This window comes from Bos grunniens, chromosome 14 (genome assembly GCF_055505025.1).
Source record: "Bos grunniens cultivar Pamir isolate PY7600 chromosome 14, Bosgru_T2T1.0, whole genome shotgun sequence".
NCBI classification, from domain to species: domain Eukaryota; kingdom Metazoa; phylum Chordata; class Mammalia; order Artiodactyla; family Bovidae; genus Bos; species Bos grunniens.
Genome location: NC_141178.1, coordinates 15,759,644 through 15,780,127, shown reverse-complemented (window position 1 = coordinate 15,780,127; position 20,484 = coordinate 15,759,644). Strand labels below are relative to the sequence as shown.

At 42.7% G+C, this 20,484-nt stretch overlaps 1 protein-coding gene and 1 pseudogene across 3 annotated transcripts in view; both read right to left on the bottom strand.

Annotated features, from left to right (window-relative positions):
• The window catches only part of MTDH (metadherin), a 54,489-nt gene extending 42,829 nt beyond the window's left edge, over nt 1–11,660 (bottom strand). For all 3 annotated transcript variants that reach the window (XM_086336035.1, XM_086336036.1, XM_086336037.1), the window contains exon 1: nt 10,947–11,660. In XM_086336035.1, the coding sequence (XP_086192161.1) occupies nt 10,947–11,330 (384 nt within the window). In that variant the 5' untranslated portion in view covers nt 11,331–11,660. The remainder of the gene's footprint in view (nt 1–10,946) is intronic.
• Nucleotides 11,661–14,858: 3,198 nt separating this feature from the next.
• On the bottom strand, nt 14,859–15,532 carry LOC147359088 (small ribosomal subunit protein uS11 pseudogene; annotated as a pseudogene).
• Nucleotides 15,533–20,484: the final 4,952 nt, after the last annotated feature.

Genomic DNA, 20,484 nt, shown 5'->3' with positions numbered 1-20,484 from the left:
AAATTCCATGGACAGAGGATCCTGGTGGGCTACACAGTCCATGGGGTCACAAAAGAGATGGACACAACTTAGCGACTCAACAACAACAACAAATAAAAATGTATTATGTAGATTTGCTCACATGAAAAGAACTAATCACAAACTAACACTTCAAATCCAATATTACTTCCACACTCAGTTTTACATGAAAGTATTTTCTCTGGTCATGGAGCCTTAATATATGCAATGTCACTTCTATAGATTAGAATTACATGAGCTTCTCTCTATGCCCCAGTTTAAAATTCTCTGGAAAATTCTGAGGTGTTTCCCTCTAGGGCCAGTCAAAGTTAATTTTATATATAGCATGCAACCTATACTTTAAATTAGACCACTCCAAAATATCCTTCAAATTTGGTGAAAATCAACCAGTAACAGAAAAATAAAATTTCTTATGTGGATAAACTTGTAGACAATGCCATGTCAACCTTAATATTAATACATTTCCTCAACTCCCAGCCCAGATCTTTCTTAAAAATACATTCGCAAAAGAACATATGTGTGTGTGTGTGTGTGTGTGTGTGTGTGTGTGTGTGTGTGTTTTGGGAGGGTGATAATGCAGAAAGAAAACACCCAGCTGACAATCATGAAAATAAAAGGGAGGAGGGGGCCACACAGCAGGGGAGAAGGGTCTTATTTAATAACTATGATTTCAAGGAAATAAAGTTCTTTATGTTAGTTTCCAATTTATTAATTTCATACAATTCTTTACACACTAAGTACTTTTTAGTACAAGGCACTGGGCTAGGGGCCTCAGGGACACGGACATATGAAAGAAATCTGCCCTCTGGGAGTCTTAAAGTTCAGAATAAGAAGGTATGCTTAATAACAGACTTCTACTCCATTTGAGTGACCTTTATGTATTTGTTAAATTTCAAATTCTAAATTTCTAAAATTCTAATTCTAAATTTCAAAAGAACCTATAGCTGGGACTTCCCTGGTGGTTCAATGGTTAAGAATCTGTCTTGTAATGCAGGGGACTTGGTTTCAATCCCTGGTCAGGAAACTAAGCTCCAATGTGCCACTAAACAACTGAGTCCTTGTGCTGTAACTAGAGAGCATGTGTGCCACAACTACAGTCCATGCTCAGCAACAAAAGATTCCACGTGACCCAACAAAGATCTGATGCAGCTATATACATAAATATTTTTTAAAAAGAATCTAAAGCGACAGTAAGCATATATAAGGTTTAACATTTTACACTCCTATTTTTACTTAATTATGTAAAATTTTATTTTTATTCACAAAATGTAAAACCCATGACTTCAAATTTCTTGGAAACTTCTTAGTCTACTAACTACCAAAAAAAGTGAAATATGAAAAGTCTATGGGGTTTGGAGTGGACAACCTGGGATTAAGGTCCAACTTCTATATATAATCACCGTGATTTTAAACATTTTCCTTAACTTACTCCTCAACTTCATCATCTGTAAATATGAAGAAAATATGTAATTTGTCTTGTATAGGCTTCTTGTTAAAGTAAACGAGAGAACATGTGAAAACATACTTTACATGTTCAAGAAACAGTTTCTTTCCTTCAATATCCTTTCCTCTCCAAAGCTATGAAGGCCCATATCCTCACCCTATGTTCCAGCATTCAAGTCTTTTTTCGTATTAACAAGCTCAAAATGAATGTTAAGTCCTGGTGGTCAAGAGCCTTAAAAAACTGTACATGTATCCAATGGGCCCAATGCTGCAGACACAAATTCTTTTGGGAAGTTAACAGAATACAAATGATGAATAAATATAGCCTCTCATAGGCTAGAAATAGTCCAGGCTTGCTCGAGAGACATGTCGTACTATCTTTTTTCTTAAAAAGCTGCTTACAGTCTGTATTCTAAAAAAGATTACACAATATTTACTCGTGTTCATTCACTCAGTATCCGTTAAATGACCCCAGTAGAGTAATAAGCAGGGCTCTTAAAGCCTTGAAACAAGACAAGTGTGGCACAATCCCTGTCCTCACAAAGCTTAGACCCCAGCAAAGGAAGACAGGTATAGCTCAGAAAAAACTGCCCTGGCTCCCCACCTCCCTATCCCTGGCCTCTAAAAGGAGAACAGTATGTGTTTTGAAAGCAAGCTGAGATCACGGTTGAATCCCCAAGGTCTATCACCCTGGACAAGTTACTACTTCGCTGCAGTCTCAATTTGCTTAGCAAGAAATTATACTTTGCATACTGGGAAGCACAAGTCTACATAGTATGTCCATGATTAAAAAAAAAGCAAGACATCATGGAAATTCCACAGATAACATCTTTAGCTGACAGATCTAGAAACTTCCAAGTATTTGCCATGTCCCATCACTTCATGGCAAATAGATGGGGAAACAATGGAAACAGTGACAGACATTATTTTGGGGGGCTCCAAAATCACTGCAGATGGTGACTGCAGCCATGAAATTTAAAGACGTTTGCTCCTTGGAAGAAAAGCTATGACAAACCTAGACAGCATATTAAAAAGCAGAGACATTACTTTGCCGACAAAGTCTGTATAGTCAAAGCTATGGTTTTTCTAGTAGTCATGTATGGATGTGAGAGTTGGACCATAAAGAAGGCCGAGGGTAGAAGAATCAATACTTTTGAACTGTGGTGTTGGAGAAGACTCTCGAGAGTCCCCTGGACTGCAAGGAGATCAAACCAATCAATTCTAAAGGAAATAAATCCTGAATATTCATTGGAAGGACTGAGGCTGAAGCTAAAGCTCCAATTCTTTGGCCACCTGATGTGAAGAACTGACTCCTTGGAAAAGACCCTGATGCTGGGAAAGACTGAAGGCGGGAGAAGGGACGACAGAGGATGAGATGGCTGGATGGCATCACCGACTCAATGGACATGGGTTTGAGCAAATTCCGGGAGATGGTGATAGACAGGGAAGCCTGGCCTGCTGCAGTCCATGGGGTTGCAAAGAGTTGGACACGACTGAGCAACTGAACAACATTTGCCATGTGCCAATCACATGCATTATCTCATTCAGTGGACAAGACTTAGTCTTGGTCAGTTTCTTAGTTTTAGTTAGGAAGAGTGCTGATACATATTTAAGGTAGAACAATTTCTTGTCATTTATTTAAAAACACAAACTGTGTGCTTCTTTCTGTCAAATGCTGTGCACTATCAATTACATAAGCTAAACATTACAGTACACAGCTTCACTCACAGTAATTTATCAACTTGCTTTTAAATTCAACCTCAATTTTTAACTCTTAAAAGCTAGGAGAATAATCTTATAAATATGACCTAAAAATCAAATTTGCAAAAATCTTGCTATATATCCTGAGGTATTTCCTTTAGGATAAAGATACTTGCACAGGCTTCCCAGGTGTTGCAGACGTTAAGAATGTGCCTACCAATGCAGGAAACGCAAGAGATGTGGTTCTGTCCCTGGGTCAGGAAGATCCCCTGGAAGAGAACTGCAACCACTTCACTATTCTTGCTTGGAGAATCCCATGGACAGAGGAGCCTGGCAGGCTACAGTCCATGGGGCTGCAGAGTTGAATACAGGAGCACACAAAGATCCTTGTGCCTTCTGAACAGCTAGACAAAACTAAACCCTCTTCAGGGATTCCAAAACATCTCTTTGTTAACTCTGAAAGAGCAAGGATGTTCAGGACTACTGTTATAGATGATACTCAATACCAATCAAACGGCCAAGTTATGCTAAAGATAATTTTTGAAACACTAAATACAGCATTGGTTTTTAAGGTTTTATATCAGATGGATACTGAGATAAGGATTACAGGTGATACAGTCAGTGGACACATATCCACGTAGTTCTTTCTCAAATGGATCTGAGAAAGTAGTTTTGAGATGATTTGAGAGTAGTTTCTCTCCAAACTACTAGTATAGTTGGAGAGAAAACAGAGCAAAAAACTAGTCAGGAAATCTCTGGCAAGCCAGGGGTTAGGACTCCATGTTTTCACTGCCAAGGGCCCAGGTTCAATCCCTGGTTGGGCAACTAAGATCCCACAAGCTGCATGGTGTGACCAAAAAAACGAAACCAAACAAATACAAATTAACTACCAACCCCCCTCCACCCAAACAACAAAAAAACTGGTCAAGCAACACCAACTCCTCACATAGATCTCTTGATTTTATTTGAATACTACTCCTAATAATTTTAAAATGCTTTCAAGACTTTCACAACCTTGAAAAGTAGTACATTACCCAATAATGCTGAAGTGCAACAAAAACAAGAGCTCAGAGAGTTTACTGCTGCTCTTGGTGTCTGAGATGAACACAACTGTTAAAGGTCTTTTCTGTCAGAACTATTAAAGGTCTTCTCTGCGGTGCCTCTGGCAGAAGAAAATGACAGGATGAAAAAGTCCTGTCATATGACCAAACAAATGAAGCCAAAACTCTGGAGCTGCTGTAAAGGTCATTATAATTTTCAGCAAAAACTTCTGGTTTTTAAAAGTAAAATTTTAAAGCAATAAAGTTATAACTCACCGAGAAAATTAGATTTGTTCTCTGAATGCAGTGTAATATCCTGGAACATGCTATCAAAACCAGAGTGGTATAATGGAAATAACAGTGAGTTCTAAAGCTAGAAATCAGGATATTGTTTTGCCTTTGAAATGCCTTTGCTCTATGACCTTGAGTAAGTCGATCTCTCTGAATCTCAAGATTCTTTTTTTTTTTTTTTGGTAAAATCAGGGATTTTTTTACTATCACTCAAGATAGTAAAACTCAAGTTTTACTATCACTCAAGATTTTTAAATTAAATGAGTATTCAAGGCTTAAAACATTAGCAACTTAAAGGGAAAAAGAAAATCCTCTAGATGACATGTCACTTTAGTAATACCTGAGATAATATGGCAAAACCACTACCTATGAATAAAAGACATAATCCTACTGAGAGTATCTTAAAAGACAAATTTATTTATCTCAATAACAGATTAGACCATCCAGCTAAACAGTAAGATATCATTTTAGATCATTCAGGATTTAATTTAACAAATAGCTACCAAAGGCTCTAATACGCCAGTCACTGTTTGCCATCAGATAGCATCGCTTATAATCTGGACGAGAGAAAAGAAAACCCGGAGCAAAAGTAAATGGAGAAGTTAATAAACAATTTACAAACTATAATAAAGGAAACACATACAAAAGACTGAGACAGAACACCGAAGGGGGTGACTATTTCAAATAGGGTGGTTAGGAAAGTATTTTCTAGGAGGGTGAGTTTCAAAGTTAGATCTAAAGGCTGATTAGAACAGTGGGTCAAGTTTGCAGCATTGGGTTGTGAAAGAGCCTGAGGAAGTGCAAAGGATTACTGTAAGTGAAGGTAGCAAATGAGAGGAAGCTGAGTCAAGTTTGTTTAGAAAGAAAAGCAGCTGCTGAGCTGTACAGGAAAAAAGTTTAGATTTTAAATGCAAAAATTACTAAAATATTGGTTTTAGACAAGATGGCGATTTGCTTTTAAAAAGCCTCATTACTAGGGTGTTGAGAAATGACTGGAGGCAGCCGACAGAAGCTACTGCTGTGCGAGTGAGTTACGGTGGAAACAGAATGAGAGCAGCTGGACTAAATATATATTTTGGAGATAAAAATGATGGCACTTGCTGAAGGATAAGATATGAGGTGAACAAGATGAAGATATAAGGAAAAGGGAAGAATCAAGAATGATTCTTAGATTTTTGGCCTGAATAACTGAAGGAAAGGCAGAGTCATTTACCATTTACAGAAATGGGGACAACTGGGAGAAGGCAGGGTATTATGAGTGCTGTGCTGGAGATGTTAGAAGTTTTTGAGATAAACATCAGGTTTCCTACTGAAGAAATCAAGTATGCATCTAGACATGAGGTTCTGGAGGTAGGAGGAACAGTCCAGTCATTGCTGTTGTTTTAGTCCGTCAGTCACATCCAACTCTTTCGTGACTCCATGGTTTGTAGCCCACCAGGCTCCTCTGTCCATGGGGTTTTCCAGGCAAGAACACTGGAGCAGGTTGCCAACTTCTTCTCCAGGGGATCTTCTCGACCCAGGGATTGAACATTCATCTCCTGCATGGGTAGTCAGATTCTTCACCAGTGAGTCACACCAGGGAAACCCATTAGTTCAGTTATAGATACAAACAAACAACTGATTGCCATTATTTGGAGATTTCATATCCACAAATCCGCCTACTAGCTAAAAGTTATTTCTAACTCCCAAATCAATACTTGTCATTCTTAGACATGCATAGAGTTATGAAAAAATTTGAGTCATCCCACAAGCACATTCCCAGGCAATGCTCTGTTTCAGCTCTCAATATAAGTATATGAAAGAGAAACTAACTCCATCTGGGGAGCTAGAGACAAGCTTTATAGCAGAGGTAGCAATGTAGCTGGGCCATTTAAGGATAGGTAGAAATTGGCAGAGATACAGAAAAAGGGGGCCTTTCAGAAGAAATCATATGAACAGAAGAAGGTAATATGAATAGAGAGACACTGATATCTAGCTAATGGTAATGTCTTATGGGTAATGTGCTGATGAGCTCAGTTGTGGCTGACTCTTATGACCCCATGGACTGTAGCCCGCCAGGTTCCTTTGTCCATGGAATTTTTCAGGCAAGAATACTGGAGTGGGTTGCCATTTCCTTCTCCACGTATGAGAGATAAAATCTAAGATGGGATTAGATTATGAAAAGGCTTGAGAGCCATGCCACTGAATTTCATTCAACAAGTGTTGGGGAATTACTGAAAGGATGTGAACTCGAAAGTCACATGATTAGAGTTGGGTTTCCTAGGTGGTGCTAGTGGTGAAGAATTCACCTGCCAGTGCAAGAGACATAAGTGATGCAGGTTTGACCCCTGGGTCGGAAAGAATCCCTGGAGAAGGGAATGGCTACGCACTCCAGTATTCATGCTTGTAGAATTCCATGGACTGAGGAGTCTGGTAGGCTACAGTCCACAGGATCGCCAAGAGTCAGACATGACTGAGTGACTAACACTTTAAAAGATTTAACTGGCATGAGTGGGTAGAAAGAATTGGCAACAAAGGGACTGGAAGCAGGAAAACCAGTTAGGATGCTGTTAGGATCGCCTAAGCAAAAGGTAATAAAGTCCGAAAGTAGGGCAGTGGCAGTGAAACTGGAAAAGAAGTAACTACTACAAAAGACACAGCTTACTATTAGAATGATTTGCTGGCTGTAGACAGATGGACCTTACAAAATTTATACCAGATGAGGCAAACACAGCCATTTTTCACTGTAAAAATAAAAAGGTGGCTCACATGGATGTCTTCTAGGCATAAAAAATAGAAGCAAGCTGCATACATACATTGGCGGGACATTTTACTGTATTAACATTCAATAACTACTTATCAAGTGCCAACCACTACGCGAGGTTATACAGTAGCAAACAAAACCCTATTTATTGAGCTTATAGATATTAACAATGGTACTATGGAAAATCTTTATGAAAAATGAATTTTCTTTGATGATGATCTTGGTTACCTGCTTCCAGCTGAAACACAAAGCAGTAACTGCTAAAGACCAGCTATTTGAGATGTTGTTCAGTTGCCAAATCGTGTCCAAAAACCTTTGGGACCCCATGGACTGTAGCCCACCAGGCTCCTCTGTCCATGGTATTTCCCAGGCAAGAATACTGGAGTGGGTTGCTGTTTACATCCATCTAAATCACTATACAGGTTAAGTCAAGAAAAAAATATTTACTGAGTGTCTACTTAATACTCATGATGAACGAGGTGTCAAGAAAAACATATGTAAGAAAACAGTGATAAGTCCAGTGAAAAGTGTCACCCCCTTCACTTTTAACAGGGGAATGAACACAAACACCTATGGCAAGGTATTAGGGGATAAAAAGCAAACCAATACAAGAATTAAAAAAAAAAAAGCTTATGAAGAGATTTTAAAAAGCTAAATGACATCTACTCTATTCATAAAAACAGGCAACTAGAAACAAACTGAAAATTTGAGTTGTGAAATCTGGAATGATTTAAGAGAAAACTTAAAAAGGACAAAAATAAATTCAGAATGTCCTTTCAAAAAAACTGTAGTTGACATTCCTGAATCCACTTGAATCAGAATTAAGTATATCCAAAATGTTCATCAGAATGATGTAGTAATAGAAGATCGATTATAAGATTAACATGACTGCACCTAGAAATCTCTCTTATACTTTGAATCTTATGGCACTACTGCAGTCAATGATTTTCAAGTAGGCAAGGGAGCTTATTAAAAAAGCAGATTCCCTGGACCTAGCTCCACAGACTGAATTTACATCTGTAGTTGGGCTCAGGAATCTACACAATTTCACAAGCATTCCAAGTAACTACTGCAAGTAGTCAGGGTGGACAGTCTGAGGAGTGCTGGAGTGTTTTACCCCAAGTAAGATCTTCCATTTATAAACAAGATAAGCTAATGGAAGCAAGGCTAAATGCCTCACTCAAGTTCAGAGTTCCAGTTCCTGCCAGGCCAACAGAGTTAAGTCTTCCACCCTCAAGCCTTTGCTATTTCTTCAGCCTTTCCCAATGTCCATTTCCTCCCCATTTCAAAGTCAAATTCCATGAAAGGTTTTTCCTGGCTACCTGGGCACTCACTAAGGTTGCACTGTTAAGTTTCTGATATCTTTTTTCCACAACTGGAAAAGAAGTTCCTTGGGGAACACTGAGCTTTTGCTTTTGTATCCCTTTCACTGTAAGACACAAGAATATGGTGTTCCTTTTTTACTGCCTTCAATTTGCAAGCAGTATCCTGCTTTTCCCCAAACAGAAACTTAGCAAAGTGCTGAAGCATATGAATACTAACCAACTAATAACTAACTAAATGGAAGCTTGGATTTCTTAACTCTATAAAGCAGTGTTTTTCTGTGGGTCACCCCGCAAATCAAATGTGAAACTAATTTAATAAGTCACAAATATCATTAAAGAAAAATAGACTAGTGTGGGGGGGGTATTGTAAAATGTTTTCTCTAGGTTGTGGTCAAAACTTTTGAAAGCAGTTTTGTAAATGTTGATAAACTTCTCCAACACATCTTTACTGTTAGGTAGGCAAACATATTTGCTTTTGCAATTAACACTCAACCACCCTGTCAGCCTTCCCATTCTCTATTCTCCAAAGTTAATACTGGATTTATTTATTCATTCCCCCTAGCACAAATACTAAGTTTGAGGAGTATTTTTCACCACACAAGTTCCACAGGAGCCTGTCTGTGTTCCTTCTTCAGATGGGTCATCTAAGTATTGTGATGCACTTCGAATGGGCACCTGTCTGTTGACCTAAGTCTGTCTGAAATTTGAGAGGCGCAAACAGGGCTTTGAAATTTTCACGACCTGTTTCATCCACACTGGTCCTAGGCTTATGAATGAATGTGAGTTTTTTCAAGATCACCTTCTTTTTTACCTTGGAGCCAGGTTTCCACCATAACATTACTTTCTGGTAAACCTTGATACTCTTCACAAATTTAAATATAATTACATAGCTTCCAAATCAATTCTATTTTCCCTTCTCCTAACCTAAGGCAGTAGTCATACTAACAAAGTTGTATCCGTTTCTAGTTCTTGTACATATCTTGCATCCTGTTAACCAGCAGGTCTAATCTAGACCTAATAATGCAGTAATTGTGACTTGTCACAACTCTAATACAGTGTCATCTTTTGTACTGTTACCAACCATACTCTCATAACTTTAGCTTGAATTCAAATCTGACTTCCTCCATAACTTTGCTAAATTCCTCCAAATCCCTTCAACTCTCTAAACCTCATTTACACTGTTCACACCTCTACAGCACATGTCAGTCCACAAGATATTAAAATTACTTTTGAATCTGTCTCCTATATTAGTTTCCACGACTAACTTTCACGTACATACCGCTCACTGTCCAGCGAAAACCAGAGGGCATTTCTCATAGAACCTTATTGTGCTGAAAAGGTGAGGCGCTAAAACCAGTGGCTACAAAAATAGGTTAGGAGTTGTTTCCAATTTTGCACACCCTCCATACTCCGGTCAACTATACGCTATTTTTAAAGAAGTAAAATAAAACCATGAAAGTTCTAATGGGAGAACCATGGGGGACATGGCAATCAAGGCTGCAGAAATAAAAGGCGAAGGCACGATAAGACGGTCGTGATGCTCTGCCTTTCCACACGTGGTCCGGTAAATGGGCGCCTGATCCCTCTTCTCAGCCCGGCACCATTCTGCTCTGTCATCCTTTTTACCCTATTTCAAAACCTCCCACACCGTTCCGCTGAAGTTGCCTTGGCGCCCTCTCAGAGGGCCGTGTACCCCAAAGTACATTAGAAGACAGACTCCGTCTTGCCGGGCTCCTGTTCCGGCCTCCAGGGGCCACATGCACCAGAAGCAGAGTGGGCAACCATTTCCCTTCTAGAGCCCTAACTAAAATGGAAGCGCGTCCAGACCTGGGTACCTTTAATCCTCGACTAAGCCCCAGGGTTTTTAGGTCACCGTTATCGCCTCCACTGCCTCCCACCTCGGCGGGACCTGAGCACGCAGGCTCTGGGCTTCCAGGAGCAGTCTTGCCACAACTTCCCAACGCCACCCTAAGGTCCCGTCGGCCTCCGCACACACAGGCAGCCTAACCCAAGTAGGCCTCGGGGTGGGGGGTGGTGTGTGTGCAGCGGCTTGGCATGTCATTCCGGCGGTCAAGGGTCCCCAAATTGTCTCGACCTCCGGGCGGCTTTTACTTAAATGTACCCCTCAAACAGTCTAACTTCCTTCCTCCAAACCGATCTGCCCCACCAGGTCCTATACTTCCTGAGTTTCCACCATTCCCCAAGAAACGTGTCCACCGATCGCCGCCTCCGCCTGGGAGGCTGCATCCCGGCTCTGGACTATGCTCCCTCGGTCCCCTATGCCGAATTCCCGGCGGGGGCGGCTGGGGTTTGGCCTCCCGATCGCTCGACTGGGGTAAGGGGCTCCCCACCCACCGACCACCCCGCCGCTCCTCCCCTACTCACTTTGGGCTTCTCCGGCAATTTCTTCCGGTTCTTCTTCTTTTGCTCCTCGCTCCTGAGATTCTTCAGCACGCCTTGGTCGTCAGCGGCCGGGGCTGGCGCGGCCGCCGCCGCCTCCTCCCGCTTGCGGGGCGGGTTCCTCCGCTTCTTGCGGGCGCCGGCGCAAGCCGCGGCCCAGCCGTAGCCGAGCAGGAAGAGCAGCAGCAGCCCGAGCGCGCCCGTGCCCACTAGGATCACCCAGCCCGGGTACCGCTTCGGCTCCAGCCCCAGGTCGAGGCCCAGCTCGGTGCGCAGAAAGCCCAGGCCAACCGAGAGCATTTCCTGCAGCCGGGCCGAGCCGTCCTCGGCCTCCTGGGCCAGTTCGTCCAGCCAGCTCCGTGTAGCCATCTTCCCTCCCCGTCAGGGGGAGCGGGGGGACTCACAGGATGACGCCGGGCCGCTGAGACGCCGTGGAACAGTCGAGGGAAGCGAGGACGCGCCGGGGCCCGACCGCCTCAGGCCGAGCGCATTGCGGCCGCCCCTCGCGCCGGAGCCGGGGATCGGCCGCTGCCGCTGCCAAGAGGACGAGGGGGTGCTCCCCCGGCTCCCCCCTCGTCAGAGCCTCACTCCGCCGCCGCCAGAAGGAGGGGGACGGCGGGAGGGAGTGTCTCCAGTGGCGGCCGCTAAGCGGCGTCTCCGCGCCAGTGCCGGGCCCCCGCCGTCCTCCCTCGGCGGAACAATGGCGGCTCCGGCCGCGATCCACGCAGCGGGAGGCGACGGGGGGGGGGCGGAGCGGGGCCGCGGGTCACGTGGGCGCCGGTGGGCGGGGCGTGAGTGTCACGTGGGCGCGGCGAGGCCGGGCGGGGCGGAAGCCGTTGGACGGAGTACGCGGCTGAGGCGGTCGGCTGGGACGTTTTTCGGCGTTTGCCGGAGGCAAGCCGAGCACTGGGGACCGGTGATCTGGGCGGGAGGTTGGGAGGGGTTCACTGGAGGAAGCCTCTGCGGAATGGCTGTTGGCCAGGAGCTAGGAGACGTGGCGCTTTGAATGGGTTCAGGGGAGGGGCTCTTGAGGAAGCCTGGGGGCTGCGGCGGGCCGGGGAGGTGGAGGAGCGTGGCTTGCAAGAGGGTGAAGAGCTAGGATGTGAAAGTTGGACTCTGAAGAAAGCTGAGCGCCGAAGAATTGATGCTTTTGAACTGTGGTGTTGGAGAAGACTCTTGATTCAGAGTCCCTTGGACTGCAAGGAGAGCCAACCAGTCCATCCTAAAGGAGATCAGTCCTGAATATTCATTGGAAGGACTGATGCTGAAGCTGAAACTCCAATACTTCGGCCACCTGATGCGAAGAGTTGACTCATATGAAAAGACCCTGATGCTGGGAAAGATTGAAGGCGGGAGGAGAAGGGGACGACGGAGGATGAGATGGTTGGATGGCATCACCGACTCAATAGACATGAGTTTGAGTAAACTCCGGGAGTTGGTGATGGACAGGGAGGCTTGGCGTGCTGCAGTCCATGGGGTTACAAAAAGTCTGACAAGACTGAGTGACTGAACTGACTGAGGAACCAGGTCACGGGGTGTAGGTCCAAGTCGCCCTAGTAGCTGTCTGCTTTTCTCCGTTCTTTTTCTGGGAGTAGTGTTGGGGTGGAAGCGGCTTCTACTCACTGGATCACGGATCCAGCTAGACGCTTCCAGAGTTGGGCTCAGTTGAGTCCGAAGCCGGGCACTCTTTCGGGGCCTAGGTTTCGTTCATAAGTTAGGTTTGTCTCAACTTCCAAGTTGTGTGTCTACAGTTTGCCTGCCTGACCAAGGGCGCTTTCTCGTGGTTTTCGCTCTTGGCTTTCGTTCCTGTCATTCGCCAGAACTCAAAAAAGTTGGAAGGCACGTGGGCAGTATTATTTTCCTATTGCAGTTTAACAAGAAGTAATGTGAGGCATATTGGATTGTGTTTTACATGTAGATGAAGTAGTTCCTTCGTTGCGTTCTATTTTAAGCTTTTGTGAAAGATCACAGAGAATTTCCAAAAATTCTTTTTTGTATGCTGCGTTGACCATATCTGGGTAACATTAGGAAGAAGTGAATTTTCAGATCTTAAAAATACAAAGATGATATTCACGGCTGCCTTAGGGTTTTGACGTTATATTTCCCTATGAGAAAACTTGATGTGTTATCGTTAAATGATAATTAGCATTTTTAGCAAGTGTCTTAAGTGAACTAAATACAGGCTTTCTCAAAGATTAGAAAGGGGAGTAATAAGTACCGAATGCCAGAAATGTATTTAGGAGTATTTTGACCTACTTTGCAACTGTGTTGTAACGCATATTGTGATTAATGAGTGAAAGGGAGTTTGGTAAATAATAAACTGTTACTCTAGCCAAGCTTTATACAAACTTATTATTAAAGACTGTAGTTAAAGACAGTGTAAATTACAAGGCCAAAAACTTGGAAGATGTATTTGGAACTACTTTATCTCTAAAAGGTTCCAAATTGCATTTATATTTATGAAAGTAGGTTTACAATTTTACATTTATGCTTTGGTTCCAGAGACATGAGGGATATCTTTCCTAAGAACCCCATTCTAGGTGAACACGTGAGGGCTTATGAATTAAGCTATTATACAATAATAGTAGCTGGATATCCCTGTTCTTTGGCAGTCTGGCAAATACTGATTATGTAAAATCCCATCACCTTTTTTTTTTTTTTTTTTCCGTGTGATTCTCCTTTGACCTTAAAAAGAAAATGTTTACTGTATATGGTAATACAGATATAATCATTTTTCACATATAGCTTTGTGTCATCTTTTAAAGTATTTTAATTTAAGAACAAAAATGGATTCATACACTAATTACTGTTTTGCATTTAATGACAAACGCAAGGTGACATTTTAATGACATATTTAATGACATCAGCATTCATGTCACTTGATAGAACCCAGCTGATAAAACTCACCAGGAACATAGTAGTAGCCCCACAATGTTAGGTTTATTAACTTGCTGCAGAATGAAATTTAGGTAAAATTTAAATGAAGCAATGCTTTGAAAGAGTCAAAGCAAAGCAAGCGGTGTCTAAAAGAGATAATATCAAGCCTGGCCTGGAATATCCTAATTCCTTGAAAATGGTAAAGTTAAAAGAAATGTTAGATGTCATTGCTGAAACCTCTCTTCTTGAAACAACTGGGTTGGGAATGAAGACTCCTAATTCGGAGTCAAAATGACCCATACAATGGAATACCACTCAGAAATAAATACATGAAGCAGCATAGGTGAATCTCAACATAAATATACCGAGTGAAAGAAGCCAGGCAAAAAAGAGTATGTAATGTATGATTTCATTTATATAAAACTAGAAAATGCAAACTGATCTATAGTGACAGCAAATCAGTGGTGATTTGGGGAGGCAAGTGAGCAAGGAGTGGTGGCTGGGAGTGATTACAAAGGGGCACTAGGAAACGTTGGGGAGTGATGGATATGTTATCTTTATTATTCTCGTTTTATGGGCATATGGGTTTTATGGGTTTATATATGTCAAAACTTACCAAATGTGTACTTTAGATATTGTAGTTTATGTCAAATATACCTCAATAAAACAGTTAACAGTTTTTTGAAAAGTGACCCATGTGGAAGGAACAGCTGCATACAGGAGTGGCGTGCTCCATGTTCACTGATAGTATTTTTAACAAAGTTTTTACCAATCTATAATTTTAAGGTTTCTCAGCGGTATATACTTGATGTTAATTTTTTTAAACAGGTTTGCACAATAAATACTTATTCTATGATCTGGCTCTACTATATAGTTTATTTAACATAGTTTATTATTGGATAGGTTATTTACAAGTTTTTTTGTTGCTGTTCTTGTTTTTTGCATTAAATGCAATTCTGTCATGAATATGCTTGTAACTAAATAGCTTTGTGAATACCCATAAGAACTTCATGAGGATAGAATCCTGGCACGGTCATTGCCTGAGCCATAGCCCACAGCATGTAACACTTATAGTTTGAGAGGCTTTGTTTTTGTTTTTACATCAAGGCAATTTATTAACAAACAACAATTTGAGGAGTCCTGTTCACAGATGGTTGCCATGGAGACCCCTCTTCCTTCGGGTGCTGTCAGAGGGGATGGGGATAACATTCTCAATCAGCCCAATCTTCATCCCTTAGCGGGCTAGGGCTCTGAGCGCTGACTGGGCTCCTGGTCCAGGAGTCTTGGTCCTATTTCCTCCTGTGACCCAGAGTTTGATGTGGAGGGCAGTGATGCCCACCCAGCTCCTTGCATCTCTGGGCTACATCCTAGGCAGCCAACATGGCAGCATATGGAGAGGACTCATCTCAGCCTTCACCTTACACGGCAGATGGTTTCCTTGCCTGAAAGATCGGTGACACGGACAAAAGTGTCGATGAACGATGCAAAGGTGTGGCACACCCAAATACATTTTCTTCTTCAGCCACCCGAGGGCCAAGGCTGATGGCCTGTTCTTCCTTTTCTTTCCCCCTGCAAGGTGCCATTTCTGCACATCTCCAGACTCATCACTGGAAAGAGCTTAGTTTGGAAGTTTTAAGAGACCTGAAGAAGTTCTACCTAAAACCTCTCATTTCATAGAAGAGAAGGATGCTTCAGAGGGCTAAGGGTTGTACCACAGAATCAGAGTGGCTGAGTTTGTAGTAGAACCCAGTCTTAACTGTTCTTGACCCCTTGGTTTCTCCTCTTTTTTCCGTATACCCAGTGATTAATTCTTGGGATTAGTTTGTTTGTGTTTGTTTGCTCAGACTACCAAAACAAAATTCCATAAACTAGGTAGCTTAGACAAGATTTCTCACAGTTCTGGAGACTGGAAGTCCAAGATTAGGGGACTGGTTTTCTTCCTGGCTTCCAGATGGCCACTTCCTTGCTGTGTCCTCACATGGTGGAGAGATAGCCAGTGAACTCTCTGATGTCTTATAAAGATACTAATCCTGTCAGATTAGGGCCCCACCCTTATGACTTCATTTAACCTTAATTGCTTCCCTAAAGACCTTATCTCCAAGTAACAGTCATGTTGGGGTTAGGGCTCCAACATGTGAATTTGGAGTGGGGACAAAGTTTCACATTTCAGTAGAGCTTCCCAGGTCCCACAGTTGGTAAAGAATCCACTTGCCAATGCAGGAGATGCCAGAGACTCAGGTTTGATTCCTGGGTCCAGAAGATCCCCTGGAGGAGGAAATGGCAACCCACTCTAGTATTCTTGCCTGGGAAATTCCATAGACAAGCCTGGCGGGCTACAGCCCATGGGGTCACAAGGAGTTGGACACATACACACGTTATGTGTAGGTTACAAACGAATATATAGTGTTTTTATCTCTTAAATTAGGTTATGGGTACAAGAGTGCTCCTTATCTCAACTTTTTGTATACCTGAGATACTTTGTAATTAAATTTAACTGACAAAAATGACAAAAGCTATAGTTTGCACGGGAGCTAGGCAAAATAATGGAGGCTCCTGTGGCTATACTGTTGTGGGGGTATGTATCTTATGGTGGGGAATGGTACACTGGCCCGTGTCTATGGGTATCCCTTTAGGCCTTTTCACCCCTTTTGCTCTGATTTCATGCTCAGCATGCCACAGCCATTTTGTAATGAGGCATCTTTATTGTAAGATGAGCTGACTTAAGTAATCTGATCCTCTTTGAAGTTATATTTACTAGTGTAAATCATACATTCTCAGTGGAGCAATATTGTTCCCACAGGGGATTTCTCAGTGTTGGCTTTGGGGGCTTAAAAAATGTTTTTTAGTGTACAAAGTACAGATCAATACACTACATGCACAGATATACAATATATATGTGGTATTAAAACTAAATAGGAACGTATCTAAAAAGGCCCTTACAGGAGTGATAATGAAAAAATGATTGAAAAATACTGGTGCAAAGGAAGAAATTGGCACTCTGTCTCATCAGTTAGATGTCTGTGGTTTTAGTTAATCAGTTTCCCTGGATCATTAATTCAGTTTTTTTTTTTAAGTATTTATTTGGCTGTGCTGGGTCTTAATTGCTGCTCAGACTTTTCCCCTAGTTTTGGGGAGGGAGGGCTACTCTCCAGCTGCAGCGCGCAGGCTTCTCTTTGTGGTGGCTTCACTTGTTGGGGCACAGGCTCTGGGCTTGCAGGCCTCAGTAGTTGCTGCTCCCAGGCTCTAGAGCACAGCCTCGATAGTTGGGGCCCACGGGCTCAGTTGTTCCATGGCGTGTGGGATCTTCCCATACTAGGAATTGAACCCCGTGTCTCCTCCATTGGCAGGGGGACTCTTCACCACTGAGCTCCCAGGGAAGTCCCTGTTCAATCATTTCTTCACTGGACGTTTACTGAATCCCAGCTCTTTGGTTTGAATGCGTGCTATCTGTCCTCAAAAATCTCAGAGCCTAGTGAGGCCAATGGACCGTTTCTTAAATGGCTTTAATGCAGGAGAGTATCACTACAGCAAACTGATTTGAGCATGAAGATTGTACTGGATGCTGTGATGTACCTCCCAGGTCCTGCTTCGTTAATGAAAGAATCTTCCCCCAACTCTGGGAATGTTGCCAGTGAATTTGAGGTTCTTCATTGAGAATTCGAAGATGAAGACGAAAGGTTAAGAAAGTAAAGTGAAAGTTTATTTAAGTAAGGTTTCTTGCCAGCTGGCCCCTGCCCTCATTTCTCTGCTCATACCTAGCCACCTGCCTACTCTAACAGGAGTATTACCAAGGGCCATCTCTTAGGTGTCAGATTTTGGGGAAATGACTGAGGAAAACTTCCTCAGCAAAGGTCATGTCCCCATTCAGGGGCAACCTACATCCAGTGACTCATCAGCCTGGGGCTGCACAGTCCTGGCCTTGTCCCACCCTGGGTCAGTTTTGAAAGACCATCCCAGCCCCACAGTACTCCTTGAGCTTGGCTGAGGATTGTTGGTACTGTATCTCAGCCCATTTCTCGACCTCCTCAGTCCTGTTTCCCTCTCCTTCCCCTGGTATTGGTTCCAAGAGTGCTTCCTTATATGCTGATCTAAAAGTCTACTTCACGGGGAACTCAGTCTGTAACAGTCTGATGAGGATTTACAAAGTGATATCACCAAAAAGGGAAAGGTTATTTCTGCATTTGAAGCAGTGGAACACTTTCAAATACTATATATTTAGGTTCAGTCTAGGAGGATGAATGGGATGTTGCTACGAAGAGAAGAGAGTGGAGAGGAGTTTCCAAGCATGAGGACCAGCAAAAGGGAAGGCTTTGGGACATGAGAGAGCATGGGAAGCTTGGCTTATGGTAAGCACTATTCTGTAACTAGTGATAGAGTCCTTAAGATTTTGTGGAGGGATTTGAAGAAGGAATTCTTAACGACTCTTAGGTGTCTCACTTCCAATTGGATAGATGGTGGTGCCATTCATTGAAATGGGGAATATTGGAAAAGAGCTACGTTTGGCAACTCGAGATTAGTAGCTTTGTTTTATACACATTGATTTTGAGAGTACAAATTATCCAGATAAGTTATCAAATAGGTAGGTACACATGGATGTGGACTCCAGGGGAGAGATGAGAGCAGGGGATACCCCTTAGTTTCCTTGCTCTGTTCACACTCATTTCTTAATCACTGATGCTTTCTACTCTTACAAACCCTTTGCACTGTGCATGAAATTCATTGGTTGCTTTTCCTAGTTAATTTCCACTTATTCTTCCTATCTCAAGTGAAACATCATTTTCTCCTAGACGCTGTGCCCAGCACTTGACCAGGTCACTCCTCATGTTGTGTATATTTATGGCACCATGAAATTTCATAGTACCCATTGAAATTATTTCACACTTATTCACGTGACATTTGCAGAAGACTCAAAAAGTTTTGAGAACATCAGATCAGATCAGTTGCTCAGTCGTGTCCGACTCTTTGTGACCCCATGAATCGCAGCACGCCAGGCCTCCCTGTCCATCACCAATTCCCGGAGTTCACTGAGACTCACGTCCATCGAGTCAGCGATGCCATCCAGCCATCTCATCCTCTGCCGTCCCCTTCTCCTCCTGCCCCCAATCCCTCCCAGCATCAGAGTCTTTTCCAATGAGTCAACTCTTCGCATGAGGTGGCCAAAGTACTGGTTTCAGCTTTAGCATCATTCCTTCCAAAGAAATCCCACAAACAGTACCATTTTGGACTGCAAGGGACAAAGAGAGTAGTGAAGAAGGTATGGAACTTCCAAAACTTTACTGGCGAGAGGCAGGCTGAGAAAATTACTCAGTTGCAAACTGCACTACTTTTCTTGAGAAAAGGAGACTCGGAGCATAAAATTAAGAGTCCAGAGGGTGGAGTTAAGACTCACGGAGAATTATTCTAGACTTTGAAAACTAATCCAGGAACTTTCAACTTTCCTGAGCTGTATTTCAGGATTGCTATGGACAACTGATGCCTTTGTATCTCTAATTTCCCCCCAGTTTGAATGGGAATGTCTGTACCTATTTTCCTTTGCTGTAGCACCATTGTATGGTGGATGTCTAAGGAGAAGAAAACTTGTGTTTAGTTTCACAGTTCCCTCAAATTGAAAGAGATTGTGCTGCAGGAGATATCATGAACAAAACTACACCTAAGGAGCTTCATCTGTACCTGGACCTGATTTAGATGATGAAATCCTGGATCTGAGCAGATGCTCTAATGGGATGAATATACTGAGGGCCTTAAAAGAGGGTGAATGTGTTTTGCATGTAGAAGTGATGTGAGTCACTGGGGACCAGAGGGTGGACTCTGGTTGGCATTTTCCAAGATGTCCCCAGTGATTTCTGCCTTCTGGTATTTATGACTTTGTGTAATCTCATCCCCTTAAGTAATTTCCTTCTGAAAACCAATAAGCTACCTTAACATTGAGAGAATGTCATTTCTGTGATTCAGTTACAAAAGATTCTGATTTCCATCTGGCAAGCCGACCTTCTCCCTTCATGACTCTGATGAACCAGGTTGCCGTGTTGAAGAGGCACAAGTGGCAAGGAACTGAGGGCAACAGCCCATTGCAAACTGTGGCCCTCAGTCCAACAACCAAAAAGGACCTGAGTCCTGCCAACAACCATGTAAGTGAGCTTGTAAGCAAGTCTTTCCTCAAGTGATCCTTCTGAGGAGACCCCAGCCCTGGCTTATGCCTTGGTTGCAGCCTTGAAAAGACTTTAGAGGATCTAGAAACTTGAGCTAGTGCATGGGTTTTAAGTTGCCAAGTTTGTGGTAATTTGTTACACAACAGTAGAACTAATATATCTACGATAGTGTCAAAGTTGGAAAAGATGGGCAAAAGTCAGTGTTTGCAGAGCTATGGGGGAACAGACATTCTCGTACAGTGTTGATGAGAGTAAATAGGCACACAGCTTTCTGAAGGCAGTTTGGCAACATAGACATTTTAAAAATCCAAAGCTCAAAAGGCAAATGATTTTTTGATTCAGCAGAATCCATTGCTAAGAAATTGTCCACAAGAAATAATCAGACCAATACACAAAAGTGGAATCACATAGTCATTACATTGTAGTTTACAATCTCAAAAAATTGGAAGCAACCAAAGGAAGCGATTGTTTGAATGTGTTGTGACATATATAAGGAT